Below are 15051 nucleotides of genomic sequence, written 5' to 3'. Positions count from 1 at the left end.
GCAGGGAGGGAGCAGTGCCCACAAAGCCAGAGAGCAGAAACTGAAGCCAGGGGCAGTCCTGCATGGGCTGGTGTCCCCAAAGCATTATAAGGGAAGAGGAAGTGGGGAACGCCGTGCAGTGGGAGCAGAGACCTCCACATGTGGCTCCTAGATGAGCAGAAAGCAGTCACAATTCAGGAGGCTGAGGGTTCAGGGGAGGGGAGAGCCAAGGCAGAGCAAGAGACAAAACTGAGCTGAATGCTTTCCAAGGGTACTGGGAAATCCTGCCCCAAGGACCAGAAAGCGCAGACATCCCTGGGAGGAGCAGGGGCTGAACTACCCCAGCTTCAGCTGGGTGATGGGCAAGCATGGGGCTCTCTTTGTGGTCAGGGTGGGTGCTAGGGGGAGATAGCAGGAGGTAAGGCTGGTGCAGCTTCAGATAACGCCTGAAGGAAAAAATAGTGATTAGAAGATATGAAGGCAAATGGAAAAAGTGATAAAGCAAATGCATGTAGCAGAGGCTGAGCTGGCCAGCTCAGCCCCGCTGCTCTGCTCCAGAGAGTCTTGGACTTTGCAACGAAGGAAATGAGTCAAGCTGCTCACGTACGTCCCCCATGCCTGACCCAGCTTTCAGGATGGTCCCTGTGCTTGTGCCAAGGAGCAGCACAAAGTGACACCTGCACTCTCTCCACCATGGGTGCAGACCAAGTCACCCTTGCTATATCTGTGCATGCAGCAGTGTGGGACATGCAGGGGTGGACACTGAAAGTCCCCATGTCACCATACCCATTAGAGGGAGGGAGGTGCAGGCTGCAGGCACCCCATAAACTAACTGGAAACCCACAGGTGACACATAGCAGGTCACTGGAGGGCACAGGAAAGTGCCTGTGCACTGAAGACAGCATGGGATGGCATCTCGTGGACAGGAGTCTCTTGCTGTGGCTTGTCCCAGGGAAGGACCTGGCATCCCCCCAGCCACTGGTGCAAAGGGCTGCCTGGTGAGGGGAATGTCGCCCAGCCCCAGTGATGCTGAGCAGTGGTCCTGCTTCGACCCATGGGCTGGGTCAGGATTCCAAGGACTGACTGTGAGCAAGGCATGCCTGGGGACCCCAGCAAGAGCCTTCTAGTCCTAGGCACAGCCCCAGCTTGTGCCAGTAGTGGGGAACCCTCCCTACCCCTACCCCTGTGTCCTTCCATTGCAGCCAGATGTGAAGAGTGCAGCCACGTGTCTGCAGTGCATGCAAACACCCCATTTATTGTTTGACACCAAAAAGCCCTGGAAAGTGTCGGGCGCTCTGCAAAAATAAATAGTCACATTTTTCAAGTGGGAGGCCTGGGTGAGCAGGTTCCCACTGGCCAGCAGCATAGGCTGCAGTGGCGTGGACCGTACAAGCTGCCGTGAGCCCATGGGGTCTGGTCCGGGGGTCTGAAGTCACACCTGGGGCAGTGCAAGGGGCAGCTTTCCCCACCCCCCTCCCACACATACCAGGTCATCACATAATGGGAACTGGGGAGAGGGTTTCAGCTGGAAGGTCCCAACCTCCTCCCTATCATCCAGGGAGAAGACGCAGCAGACAGAGCAGCTGTGTCCATCTCCTCCATGCTTATGCTGTGAGCAAGAGATGCTAATGCCTCGTGGATGGCCGGGGGATTTTATAGAAGTTGAACATGGGTGGCCTGCAAAACCAAAGTCACTTATGTCACCCCCAGTCACAAAGGGAAGCAAGGGAAAGCCCACGATGTGCTGGGATGGCCAACTGTCATCCCACCCCTGTCACCCAGCCCCACAGGGAAGAGGGGATGGAGACACCCCCCCTGACACCAGCTTGGGGGAGGCTGGGAGCAGCAGCACCCCCAAACATAAGAGTGTGGGAAGATGATGGGGGGACCCCAGAGCAGTCCACACTGCACAGCTCCCACCTTCCCAATCCTCCCCTGGCACCAGCACCCTCCTTGGCCTGCACTTGCTCTGTTCCCCTCCTTGCCCCCCTCCCTTTGTGCCCTGTCACCCCTTGTGCCACAGGAACTGCCCCCTACCCCACACAGGGACCTGGCACTGTTACTTACATCTCCAAGTCTTCATTCCTGGAGGAGAAAAAGAAAAATAGAGGACAGCGTCAATGAAGTGAGAAGATACCTCCTGGGACAGCCCAGCATCTCCTGGTGGAGAGGTCTCCCCCAGGGCACACAAAGAGGACACAAGGGGTCTGCAGGGTGCTATGGTGCCCTCCATCCCGGCTCCCCCACCTGAACACAGAGCATGGGCTCCTACAGCCCCACGAACGTTGTTGCCCCCAGAACATCACTGCTCCTTCCCCGGGCAGGCAGAGTGAGGCCCCACACTTGCCAGCTCAGTGGCACGCAGCTCCCCCACACCACAATTTCAGTTCCCCCAAGTCTCCCGGGCAGCTGAGCCCATGTCTGCAGCTGCCGGCTGCAGGGGAAATGAAAGGCACCAGGGCCACTGCTGGGGACCCGGAGCACAGCCTGGCTCAGCGCCACAGCCCGCACACACTGTGTACAGCCCCAGCATGGCTCCTGGGAGAGCCAGAGCATGGATGGAGGAGGAGTGGGGCAGGCAGGGAGGAAGGATGGCTGGGGCTGCGCAGGGCACGGGGATGCCGCAAACGCTGCTCCCCAGTTGGCTGCGACCCTGGAGCAGAGCGCTGGCATCTGGGGGGCTGGGGGTTCGGCTGCGCTGCAGGGCCAAGACGTAGCCCTCAGCAGTTGGAAATCCAACTGGAAACCGCTCACTTGCCGTGCTGGTGGTGAGGCTGCTGGAGTCACTGGGAAAGGGGCCTGGGGGGCAGCCCCGGGGCGCCGGCGGCCCCGGGCACTCGAGCAGCCACTGCACCCTGGTGGCAGCGATGCCAACGGCGCAGCACGTTGCGTTCCGCGCAGCACACAGCGGTGCTGCCGTCTGGGGGCCCCCGCACGGAAAATGGTGCAAAGCAGAGTGAGTCGGGTGGTGGACCCCCGAGCCAGGCTGGGGGCAGCATCCCTGCCCTGCAAGCCAGGCTCCTTCCTCCGAGGCGGGGCTGCTCACCCCTTCAGTTGCCCAGAGAGGAGTTACAGAGCGGGCAGAGCCAGGCTCTTCTGCAAAAACATCTTCATCCTCAGAGACTGATGGTCCCTAGCCACCTCCCTCATGTCCCCCCCCCCCCCCAGTCCATATTACTTCAGGATGAGCCCCACAGGCTGCCATGGGGTACACGAAGGGGGGGTGTGCAGTGTGCGGTGGGGACCCCAGACCCAGTGTGGTTGCAGGGGGTGGGTGGCTCCTCACCTGTAGACATCAGCAACGTCCATGCGGCGGTAAAACTTGGCAAGTCTGACACCCAGGATGATGCTGGGCAGCAGGAAGAAGGTGCACCAGCCCAGGCTGAACCAGAAGGCGTTCTGGATAGGGGGACGAGAGCTATCAGGGCCCAGACAGAAACTGGGACAGCCTCTTCTGCTCCCAGGCCCCCGAAGACCACTCACCCACCCCTTCAGAGTGGCCTCTGTTCTTAGCCATCTTAGCAATCTGCCAGGAAGATGCTGAGCCCTGCCTGCTCAGGACAGATGGGTACCCCTCATCCTGTGCATAAGGGGGACAAGGGGACCTCATTGCCACACACCACACACGCTTCACCCCACACACTGCTGCCCTGCTCACCAGAGAGTCCAGGATGTAGTCACAGGTGATGGTCTCCACATTATCCAGGGTTTCAGCTATGGGCTTGCAACGTGCCACATCTCCTGTCAGCTGGGGATGCAGTGGGGACAGGACATGGCAGTGTCCCCAAACCCCTGCAGCCTATCCTCCCCTTCCCTCCACCAAGAAAGGCTCAACTCACCCTGCTTTTAGCCCACAAGATGTAAGTCTCAAAGAAGTCCAACAGCTCCTCCAGGAAGGCCCACGTCTCCTGCAGGGGGGTGAGCAGAGAGTGGGGATTGCTGCACCCCCAGCCCACTCCATGACCCACGTCCCCTCCACGTCAGGATCTGGGCTGTCAGACCACCTCAACCCAGCAGCAATGGGGCTGCAAGGAGTGCCCCAGTCCCTTGCCAGGGGTGCCATAAGGGGAGGGGGCACCCAGGGGTGCAGGGGACCCCCGGGTAAGACAACAGAGCAGGACAAGCAGGCAGACATTGCTTGGCATCCCTGCACGGAGGTCTTGCTGTGGGTGGCCAGTCACATCCCCACCGGGTGGCCTGGCAGCAGGGCAAGGAAAACTCACATTCTTGATGATGTTTGCTGTCTCCCTCTCCAGGAACTGCTGGGTTTCACTAGCTTTGTCCAGCGCAGCTTTTGTCTGTGCCTGGTGTGAAAGGTGCTCTCAGCAGTGTGATGGGGGATATGGGATCCCTGCATCTCCCCGACCCTGCCTGGCACTAATCCCCGAGGCACAGTGTCTCTGAGCTGTGGTGTCCCCGAGCAGTCACACACTGGAAGTGCCCAAGTACCTCGGGTGGAGGGAGCCTGTGCCTGGCAGCATGGGACCCCTGCCCTCTGCCCCATGAGCAGCTGCTACAGTGCATGCCTGGGGAGTCCCACAGCAGCCAGCAGCCCCCCAGACTGCAGGTTAGCCCCCCATCTCCAATGCAGGAGCCCAAGGGTGCTTTGCAGGGTGGCTCGGACTGGGGTGCACTCAGGAGGCCCCCTTGTGCAGCTTACCTCAAGCTGGGCAGCCCTGCTCTGCACCAAGTGGATGTCCTCCTTCAGGCTTTGCTAGCGATGGAGAGAGATGGGTCAGAAGTGTGGACCCCACAGCTCAGCCAAGACCCCACCAGCAGGCTTCAAGCTCTGGGGGAGCCCAAGCCAGCACCCCCAGGACCTTCCCCACCCCAGCATTGCTCACCAGCAGCCCAGAGAAGCTCATCTGCATCTCCTTGTCCAGCTCCCTCAGCTTGCTAGCATCAGCCTTCAGGTCCTCTTTCACATCCATGCCCTGGAGGAGCTGCAGTCAGCAGCACCCCCAGCACGGGGGTCCCTGCCCCATCACAGCCATCTGATGGGGGGCTGGGCTGGAGAAAAGAGCTGGGCGAGGGTGAAGGGCCTGTCTCCCTCAGCACCCGGACAGGCCTGCAGAGCAGCCCCCGCAGCCAGTGGCTTCAGGGACAGGATGGCCATGGTCTCTCACCACTTTGTCTGCCAGCTGTTCCAGCTCTGCGGCCAGATCCAGGAGGCTTCCCTGGGTCACGTTTTGATCCAGCTAGAAAAGGCAGACACCGAGCCATGAGAATGGGGAATGAGGCTCAAAGGGGGTCAATACCCCACCCCTGTGGGGCAGAGTAGAGCCAGAGAATCTTGGGGGGAGGTGCCTGATTGCCCCAAGGGGTGACATGGATGGCAGGGGGACACCCTGGGAGCCTGTGATGGGACTCCCACAGCAGCAAAGAGGAGGGGGCAGTGGACCCCCCTCAACACACATCTGGAGCCCTCCATCCCAACACCTGGCTGCCCGCAGCCCACCTCCAGCGTGGGGGTGAAGTCAGGGGGCTGCCCGTCCTGGCTGGTGTTCAGCAGCAAGTCTCTCTGGCTCTGGCTGAGCAGGGAGATGGGGCTCAGGGTGATGTTCATCTTCTCAAAAGCTGCAGAGATGTCTCCTGTGTACTGCCGGAGCAAGGAGAGCTGTAACGGACCATGGTGCTGGCCCCTCATTGTCCCCAACGTGCCATACCTGCACCCCCAGCTCTGCCCCCCAGACCCTGGCATCCCTGCACTCACCTGGCTGATGTTCAAAAGCTCATCCAGGGACACACTCTGGTCGAGGTGCAGTGTTTGCCACAGGGCAGCATCTCGCTGGCACTGCCTGTGAGATGGGGGCACGGGGCTGAACGAGGCCCCCTCCAAGGGACATGTCCTCACCCGCGCAGGCAAGTCCCACCTCGCTCCTTCCCTGGCATTGGTGCCTGCCTGCAGTCAGGGCAGGTGGGGAAAGCTTCCCCCATCCTGGGGAGCATCCGACGGTGCTGAGCAGCTGTAAGAAACTCTACTGAGACCCACCTGTACATCTCTGAGAAGTTTGCGGTGTCACCTTCCTGGCCCAGCAGCTCTGACAAGTTGAAGCCAGGGATCAGGCCAGGGGTGTCCAGGAGCTGAGAGAAGGGAAGAGAGAGAGAAACTAGACATGGTGCAGGGCAGAACTCTTAGGAAAAGCATCCCAAACCAACCAGCACTGTCTCCACTCCACCAGCAGTCCTCGGAAAGGCAGGAATGGCTCCAGGCAGGTGCATCTCCTCACGGGGACCTCACCTGAAAGAGCTGCTGGCTGCGCCAGGACTCGCAGATGAGCATGTAGATGTTCCCCCCCAGCACGAAGGTGATCACCACCAGCAGCATCAGCAGCCAAGAGAAGATGAAACTAAAGCCAACTCCTCTGCTGGGACAGAGACTCCATCAGCCCCCGAGGCCCCCGTGTCCTGGCACCAATGAGCCCACAGGCTGCACACCCCCTGCACCATCAGCAATGCCAGGAGGCACCACCGTTCCCGCAAGCATGTCTCTTCCCTGCCTCCAAACCCCGGAGCACGGCCAGGCTGTACCCAGAGGCTGGGACCCTGGCGTAGCTTCTCCCAGCTTTGCAAGCCACCACCCACCCACATGGCCATGGGACCACGCTCACACTGCCAGGCCCCCGCCAGTGAAGGGCAAACAGTCCCCGCGCCAACACCTTTCACCAGCACCGTATTTTACCCTCGCATTTACCACCTGCACGCTGAGTTGCCATGGGGCAGGCCATTAAGCTGCAGTAATCTGATGGGCTTGAGCATCCCCAGGCCAGCCCTGCCCACCCATCCCACTGCTCCTGCACACATCCTTGGCAAGCCAGGGGATCCTCACGCCATGAAGAAGTTCCCACCAACGTTGGAGAGGCTGCTGCGCTGCGTAGGCAGCACACTTTCCTTCAAGCCCAGGGGTCCCAGAAGCAGCCCAACAGTGTTGCAGAGGACCACCAGCAGTACCACGCAGCACAGGACAATACACACGCTCCACCTGGGGCGAGAGGAGGGGCAGGAGTGAGGCAGCAGGACCCGGCATCCCACCAGCTGCCTTTGTGGGGAGGAAAAAGCCCCCAGGCACCCTGGCAGGAAAGGGGCAGGGTGCCTGCAAGGCACAGCTCTGGCTCCCTTGCACCCACAGCCCCAGCACCAAGCAAGCCCCCACCTTCAGCAACTGGAGGACTGAGAGCCTGAATCTCTCTGGACAAGGGAGATGAGGAATGCAGCAGCCCCTTGCCTACCTGAGCCCATCCAAGGCGATGATCGGCTCCCTGTACTCCTCCAGCACTGACGTGGCATTGCCCACAAAGGCCCCAACACTCTCCTCCACGTCCAGGAGTGGCAATTGCTCCTGCAAGCTCCTGATCTCCTGTCTGATGAGGCCCAGCTGGCCCTGGGTCTCTGCAGGGGACAGGGACAGGTTAGCACTGCGAGCTGCTGCCTGGGGCAGGTAAGCCTGGGGCAGCAGGGTCCCGGAGAGGATGGGAAGGGGGCAGTCATGGCCAAGGATGGCATTAGCATGATGGCACATGGGGACAGCCAGGGCTGCAGGCAGCAGGGTGGCAGCAGGGGAGGTCTCCAGGCAGGGATAAGGTGAGAAGGGAGGAGGGAGCCATGGGAGAGGGATAGTTTGGCGCATGGGGCACAAAGCCCTGCTTACTTGTCACCACATCCCGGGACTGCTCTTGCACCTTGGCAGGGGTCATGTCCAGCGTGCTGTTAACCTGTGTCAGGGCAGACACAGCAGACAGCTCATCTCCCTGCCCGCAGCCCAGGGCTGAGCAGCACATTCTCTCTGTTCCCAGATCCCGGTGGCACAGGACAGCCAGGCTCCCCACAGCACCCTGTCCACCACACCAGCGCCCAGGAGCTGTGGGGGCAGCAGGCAGGCAAACCTCCGGCCAGCCCTTCCATCCGTGTGACAGCAGTTGCCTCCCAGCAGGGCTCTTCCCAAGCCACCTCCTCACAACACAGCCCAGCAATGCCAGGAGCACCCAGCCCCGTGCCTGGGTGCCAGGGACCCCCATACCTTCTCTAAATCCGCCGTTATGTTGGAGCCGGACACATCACCCAGTGCCTCCAGCTGCCGCTCCACACTGGGGATCTGTGGGCAAAAGCCTGGGGTGAGGGGGCTGTGGGGGGGCCCTCATCCTGCACCCAGCCCCTCCTCACCATGCTGAAGTTGGTGCTGAAGGCAAGGCCGCTCAGGGACACGTTGCTGCAGGGGTGGCCGCAGCGCCGCAAGGTCTGGTTGAGGCCATCCCGCAGGCTGGCCAGCCGCCGGCTGTGGTTGCTCTGCAGCTCCTCGAGGTGCAAGCGAGTGCCAGCGATGCTGCTGAAGGCGGCTGCCAGCGTCTCCATCCCTGGGGAGAGAGCAGGGCAGGGGCTTGTCCTCACCCAGCTGAACCTTGGGGACCCATCAGACAACACAGCATACGGGCACCCCCCCAAAGTCCCAGCATTTGCCCCAGGCTGCAGCTGGGAGGCCAGATGGATGCCCTCGCTGGGACCTTCACCCAAACATGCACCTACTCCAGTTCTCAGCCCTGATGTCCCCCTAAGCCCTCGCCAAGGCCCTGCCAGCCCCCCAGAGATGGGGCCACTACCTTGCAAGAGGCTCTGGAGGGATCCCAGAGCCCTGTCCGTGCTGCTCCTGATGCCAGAGGTGATCATGCCACCCAGTTTGGGCCCAATGTCTGCAGAGATGAGGGAGACCATGTCAATGACGGGACCCCCAGGGTTCCAGGGCTTGCAGAGGAGCTGCTGAAAACACTGACACACACAACCCCAGACCCCATCCCATACACACTGCCCCAGCAGGGGGCAGAGGGGACACCCCCACCCCGCACCACCTGCATCACCCTCCCAGAGAGGAGCCTGAATGGGGAAAAGCAGCCGCTGGAGTCGAGTGGGAGCCTGAAGGGGCCCTCAAACCCACCCCCTTTAGATATCCCTGTGAGAACCACCCCAGTGGCCCCCAGGGTCAGCAACCATCTGCAGGGCAGCAAGGCACACCCACATAGCACCCCCAGTTGCCCCCCCCTCCCCAAGCACCCCCAGCCCTGCCAGAGCAGCCCACTGCAGGTGCACAGGGATGCTCCAGCCCCACTCCGCCTCACACCCTCACCCTGGAGGCTGCGGTTGGCGTGGCCCAGTGGGACATCACTGCTGTCGACTATAAAATTGATTTGCTGCAGGGGTAGAGATGGGGTATCAGTGCATGTGGGGACCCTTCCCTGCCTCCAGCCCCAGTGTTACCCTTCCCTATTTGGCCTGGCCTGGCCCCTTGCTCCCCATCAGGGACCCCAGCTAGGGTGGGGGGACCAGGCATGCCTGGGGGATGGAGGCCAGATAGGTGTGGACGTTGTCCAGGGTGTTGTTGACATTGGGGAAGGTGTCGCGCACAGCCTGGGAGAAGCGGCTGTTGCTGATGAAGGAGCAGACATCACCAGCCCTACAAGGGAAGGGTGACAGGGTCAGTGTGTGAGGAGCTTGGTACTGATGCTCCTCCCCAGGACCTTCCAAATCCACCTGTACCAACCCTAGGCTGCAAGGTCTGGAGAAAACTGCTGAGCCCTGCTCCCAGAGCATCCCAGTGAGTGCCCTGCACACAGCCAAGGGACCAGAGATGAGGGACATGGGAAACTGAGGCACAGGGGAACCTGGTGCCTGACACGCCTGCATTTCCCCACAGCGAAGCTGTTGGGAAGGGTCTGCACCGTGCCAATGTGCAACCCCCCGGGGCCAGCTCCCCACTGCTGCTGCTTCCTCTCCTTTGTCCCGCCGTGCCGGGATCTGCTCCTGTGAACAATGGCAGCTTCCTGCCATGGCTGCCAAGCGCCGGCGTTTCCACCCTCCCTCGGGTCCCATCCGGAGCCTCCCAGCCAGTGCACTCACAGGAGGAGAGCAGAGACCAGCAGCAGGGAGGCCCAGAGCACCCGGCGCCGCCAGCTCATCCGCTGGCCCTGCTTCTGGTACATGCGGCCCCCACAGTTCCCACAGCAGCGGCAGCAGCAGAAGCAGCATCCCACCAGGGGCACAAGGATGATGAAGAGAAGCCCAATGGCCATGCAGACCAGGAAACCCAGTTCGTAGAACAGCAGCTGGGAAAGGAAGAATGAGAAGCAGCGTAACACTGGTGCTCCCAAAGGCTCCCCAGCTCTGAGGGTCCTGTCCAGACCCCCACAGGGCAGGATGGGTCCCCCCAGGGGGTTGTACATCTCCCTTTGCTGCTGCCCAGCACCCAGGGCTCAGTCTTACAGCAGCACCCACCAGCATCCCCCAGCCCATGGTGGTCTGGGGCTGCTGGCTCCCTGGCCAGGCTGCTCACTCACCTCCTGGACTTGCTTTCCGATGGCCTCCTCATCCTGGGGCTGCCCAAAATCTGCAATCAGTTCTGGGGGGGCAAGGAGCAGAGGGCTGTGAGCAGGGGCTGGGCCCTGGGGGGCTCTCCAGAAGACCTCCACCCCCTGCTCACTCCAGAGAGGGTCTCCCAGCACTGGGCATCACCTCCAGCACTGTGGCTTGGAGAGGCTGTTGAGTGCATGGCATGTTTCTCCCTTCCAGCTGTCCCTCCCCATCCATTGTGTCACACAGCCTGTTTGCACTCAGGAACAGCACCACTGCCAGCCCCCTGGCTCTCAGGGGTCCACAAAGCAAGGGGGTCCTTGCCCCAGCGGTCACCAGGGGCAGGCTCGGGGGAGGATGCTCCAAATACCACCTCAGCTACCCTTAGGCTGCCGTCCTGTAGCCCAGCCCCAGGCAGACAGTCGGCTGGCAGTGCCAGCGTGGGGTGGATGCTGCAGCAAAGTCCCCCCTGACATGCTGCCTCTTTCATCCCCAGGGCTCACTCTGCTCATGCCCCATGGACTCATTACAAGCTGTGCCAGCACGTGGTGCCATGTGATCGTACCCTAATATCTGCATGAGACAAACAAGGCCATAAAGCCATTGCATTATCTGACAGCCAAGTATTTGCCTGTACGTTGCTGATGACCAGAGGCTGAACCCAGCAGAGGAGAAAGCACATGTGCCAGCAGCCAGGGTGGTAACACCCTAGGTGGGTCACACTTGCCCCAGGGGCATCAAGCAGCCACAGGGTCCTGGCATCATCCATGCAGACCTGCAGCAACTTTGGGGCAGAGCTGTGGCAGCGACACATCCCCTTGGCAGTGAAGGAGGGAGGGCGAGTGCTGGCAAGTTGGGCAGTGCACAGGGAGTGCCTGCAGCACAGCCATGAGGGTGCTGGCACCGGGACACCCTGCTCTTGGTGGCTCCAAGCTGGGTCCTGCCTAAGCATACCATGTCATCTGCAGGCACAGAGGGCTGCAAACCAGGCAAGGACCCCACAAACTTGCAGGTAGTGTGGGGTTTGCTCTGCACCTTGTCTTGGAGCCTGGGATAAAGATACCTGGAAGCAGGATGAGCCAGGACTCTGCAAGGTTGGCACTGCCACCAAAGTCTGTCCTGGGGCTCACCTGAGACTGCCCCACAGTTGTGATGGGGCACAGGCAGGACACAGCTAGCAGTCCTTAGTATCCCCACTCCATCCCTGCACACCCATGACTCTCCTAACACAGCACCCCAGCATTTAAATGCTGGATGCACAGTCACCAGTGCAGGAGAGCTCAGGTGGGACCCCGCAGCTCCGAGCAGCACCCCGCACCCAACCCCCCCCTTGCCAGCCCCCCCCCCCCCTCCCCCGCCATGCACCCACCTATAGGCAGGGCGTTGGGCTGCACCAGCCGCAGGAAGCCATGCACCATCCCCACCAGGCCCGGGGTGCTGCTCCCCGGTGCCTTGGGGCCGGGGCCGTACACGGGCTGCGAGACGTTCCCCAGCTCCATCGTGGCAGCTCCGGCGGGTGCCTGGGGACAAAGAGGGGCTGTCGGTGCCGTTGGGGTGCAAGGCCACACAGGCTGCCTTGCCTTCTGCCTCCAAGCAGGAAACACAGGGAGAAAAAGAATCCCGCACCTGCCCACTCCTGCCCGGAAGGAAAGAGCTGCGGGAGAGCACCGGGGAGGGATGGGGAGCCCTGGGAGCGGCGAGGGCGTAGGGGGGGGATCCAGGCAGGAGGTGCCTACGAGGGACCAGAGGGGCTGTGGGGGATGAAGCGGAGACGAAGCACTTACCCTCTCCTCTGGCACCTCTGTGCACGCACGGCTGCCGCAGGGCCCAGCCACACAGTGCCAGCACCCGGGCTTTATGGTTTAAGTTTCAGCTGCAACTGCTGAAAAGCTGCTTGCCGAGGCAGGTGGGGATGCCGGGGATGCCCCACCCTGACCCTGCCACCTCCTGGCACCCAACCACCCCGTGCCACTTCCCCGTACCTGGGCCAGGGTCACCACCAACCTGTCCCAAGCCGGGCACGGGGGACAAACCCCTCTTCTTGCCCCCTGAGGAGCTCCCGAGTCCTCTGGTTTACTCCTGTCCGAACCCAAGAGCTGGGTGACCCACGGCGATGCCTCCCGCCTGCCCCCCCGCCAGCACCGGCTGCATCCCTCGGGATGGGGGGCGTTGGGCTCGGCACGAACCAGCTCTGCCCACACAACCAGGGTTTTGCATTTAAAACCCTCCCCAAACGGGGCACTGCAGCAAACCCGGCGTTTCCCACGGCACCCCGAGCCCCCCGGGCGGGGGCAGCCCTAGGGGCCCGCAGACGGGATCTCTCCCCCGTGGCTGGAGGTCTCCCCGCGACCCCCAGCTGCGCCCCCCGCCCGCCCAGCCCTCCCACGCCGCGGGACACACGCGAGGCTCTGCCCCGGCCGCAGCCCCCCGGTCCCCAACCCCCGCCGCGCCGCCGGGGTCCCGCCGGGGCTCCGGGAGCCGCAGCCGGGGGCGGGGGGCGATCGCTCCCGGCTGTGCCGCGGACGCACCCGGTGGGCGCGGGGCAGGTGCCCCGGGGGTCGCGTCCCGGCGGGCGGCGGCGGCGGGAGCTCCGCGGCACGGCTCGGCACCGCGGCGCGGGCAGCCCCGGGAGGGGCGGGCAGGGCTGGACGGGGCCGCCCCTTCCGCCCCGGCCCCCCGGGGTCTGCCCGCCGCCTGCTGCCGCCCCGGCCCCCGCCCCCGCCGGCAGGGAGCCCCCCGCCTCCGCGCCGGGGGGGAGCCCTGCTCCTGCCCCCGCCCACCCTGACACCCCGCATCTGCCCCCAGAGACCCCACTCCTGCCCCGTCCCACCTGGGAGAGCCCACCGCCGCCGTGCCCAGCCCCTCTGCCCCCCGCGCAGGCTACGCTCCCTCCGTGCCCCAGCGAGCCCGCTCTGTCCCCACGCTGCCAGAGCCAGCGCTGGCCCCTGCCACAGCCCCCCAGCCCCGGGCCGCCCGCGCTGCCCCCCTCGCCCCGACGCCAGCCCTCAGCTGTGCCCCGCATCTCCCCGGGGCAGCCGGTGCCCGGGACACATCCTTGGCCCCTGCCCCAGCCCCGTGCCCACCAGCGGGGGCTCCGGCTGAGCCGTGCCCCTGTGTCCTTTGCACGGCCAGGCTCCCCGGCCCCCCAGCGCCCACGGCTTGCCGGCTGCCACCTCCTAGGTTACTGCTTAACTTCCTCTGGCACAAGCTGGCATCACCGCTCTCCGCGACCTTGGGCGAAGGCGGCACAGGGAGGAAGGCAGCCCTGCCTCGGCGTTCCTCCTGGCCTGGCCCGTGCTGGGTGCCAGGACTCATGTGGGACTGTCTGGCTCAGCACTGGCACCGGGGCAAGGTAGTGGAGGACACAGATACACCCTGTAGAAGGGAGAAAAACAAAAGCAGGTTTCTCGCAGCACTGGGGCTGACGTGGGGAGGGAGGTCTGGGGGTTTCATGGGCATCCTTGGGCTTTCCAGCTCAGACCTCAACCCCAAAGCATTGCCTCAGGGCCCTCCACCAGCTCCCGGGGGCAGAGGACACATGTGGAGCCAGGCACCAGGAACCCTGCATGGGATGGAGCTGACTGCCCTGTGTGCTGCACTCCCCCAAACCGGAGTGTGCCCAGCTTCCACGGCTGGTGTGTGGGCAGGATCGGCCAGGCATCCATAGGTTCCTCATGGATGGAAGAATTTGCTTCTGCAGGGCATTGCTCCCCTTTAGCCCAGGGCAACCTGCTGAGGCTCCTAGAGCTCAGTGCACATCAGAAGCAAGGATGTTGACACCTTAGCCTGGGGTGCCACCGCGCCTTGGGTTCACAGGGGCCACCTGGCTCCCACCTGCCCAGCCACGAGCTCCCACCATGGCAAGTGTATCCTGCAGCCCCCCTGACCCCAGCCGCGTCAGGGGGGAGCGTGGCAAGGTGACATCCTTTGGTGCAGATGTCAACGTAAGCCCTACCCCTGCTTCAGAGACATGGGCCCAATCCTGCCCCCAACCTCTGCTGCATCAGCCGTGTTTTAAGAGCCTGGTTTCCCTCACATCCCCTTTTCCATTCCACTATTGCCAGATCTGCCCCCATCCCAGCAATACCTGCAGCCACAGGCTCCTTGCACCGCATGTTTGGCTGCAGGGGGTTGCATCGGATGAGGCACCCACAGTTTAAGCCCACCGTGTCCCCATGGCTGGGGGCTGGACCCAGCTGCCCTTATACCCCCCACCCAGTGGGGCCAGCAAAATGCCATCTCTGGGGTCAGCTATCTGCCCTAGTCTGGGGGAACTGGGGACCAGAATCTTGCCCCCACTACTGTCACACAGCCTCCCAGCTTCTGGAATGAGACTGGGGTAGCCCCCATGGAGGCTGGTGCTGTGCCTCCCCCGGTCACCTGTCCCTCCTTTGCCTGCCCCCCCCCCACCCCAGACACCTCCACGCTGTTCTGCTGCTGCTGTCCTGTTCCCACAGTGGGACTGCGCCACCCCCACTGCTCCCCAGGGGACGTGCCCATCGCCCTGGTGTCAGGGCAGGTCCTGAGCCACTTGTTTGCTCTGGCTCTGGGACAGGGCTGTTTCCCAGCAGCCCCGCGCCCTGTCCTTGCTGGGATTTCTGCTTTCCATGGCGTGGCAGGGAGCCGGCGGGGGCCTGGCTGGGGCCCAGCAGCCAGAGGCAAGGCAGCATTGTCCCAGCACAGCGAGCCCCATGCCTGCACCCCCTGCCGGGGCACTGGGGACACCAGGGGACCCCC

At 63.1% G+C, this 15051-nt stretch overlaps 1 protein-coding gene across 4 annotated transcripts; it reads right to left on the bottom strand.

Annotated features, from left to right (window-relative positions):
- Positions 1 to 1188: 1188 nt before the first annotated feature.
- LOC119153760 (prominin-1-A-like) lies at positions 1189 to 12892 on the bottom strand. Of its 4 annotated transcripts, XM_037400587.1 has the most exons (26): positions 12843 to 12892; positions 11941 to 12065; positions 11684 to 11834; positions 10302 to 10363; positions 9865 to 10070; positions 9301 to 9421; positions 9095 to 9158; positions 8574 to 8663; positions 8140 to 8330; positions 7997 to 8071; positions 7628 to 7691; positions 7209 to 7368; positions 6809 to 6961; positions 6221 to 6344; positions 5972 to 6063; positions 5693 to 5777; positions 5438 to 5578; positions 5106 to 5177; positions 4824 to 4913; positions 4640 to 4693; positions 4203 to 4283; positions 3819 to 3887; positions 3638 to 3727; positions 3266 to 3378; positions 2047 to 2064; positions 1189 to 1656 (listed from the first exon to the last, which is right to left on the bottom strand). In XM_037400587.1, exons 3-26 carry the CDS (start codon positions 11811 to 11813, stop codon positions 1605 to 1607), a joined length of 2397 nt encoding a protein of 798 aa, XP_037256484.1. In that variant the 5' UTR covers positions 11814 to 11834; positions 11941 to 12065; positions 12843 to 12892; the 3' UTR covers positions 1189 to 1604. The 4 variants fall into 4 exon arrangements, 3 of the variants coding, with proteins under 3 accessions (XP_037256484.1, XP_037256483.1, XP_037256485.1); XM_037400586.1 differs by lacking the exon at positions 11941 to 12065 and having other exon boundaries at positions 12843 to 12883; XM_037400588.1 differs by lacking the exons at positions 1189 to 1656; positions 2047 to 2064; positions 3266 to 3378; ... (2 more) ...; positions 4203 to 4283; positions 12843 to 12892 and adding an exon at positions 4296 to 4410 and having other exon boundaries at positions 11941 to 12659.
- Between the last annotated feature and the right edge of the window lie 2159 nt (positions 12893 to 15051).

The sequence above is a fragment of the Falco rusticolus genome, chromosome 9 (assembly GCF_015220075.1).
Source record: "Falco rusticolus isolate bFalRus1 chromosome 9, bFalRus1.pri, whole genome shotgun sequence".
In the NCBI taxonomy this organism is placed as follows: Eukaryota; Metazoa; Chordata; class Aves; order Falconiformes; family Falconidae; genus Falco; species Falco rusticolus.
The sequence above is the reverse complement of the archived record's forward strand: the minus strand, read 5'-3'. Positions and strand labels throughout refer to the sequence as shown.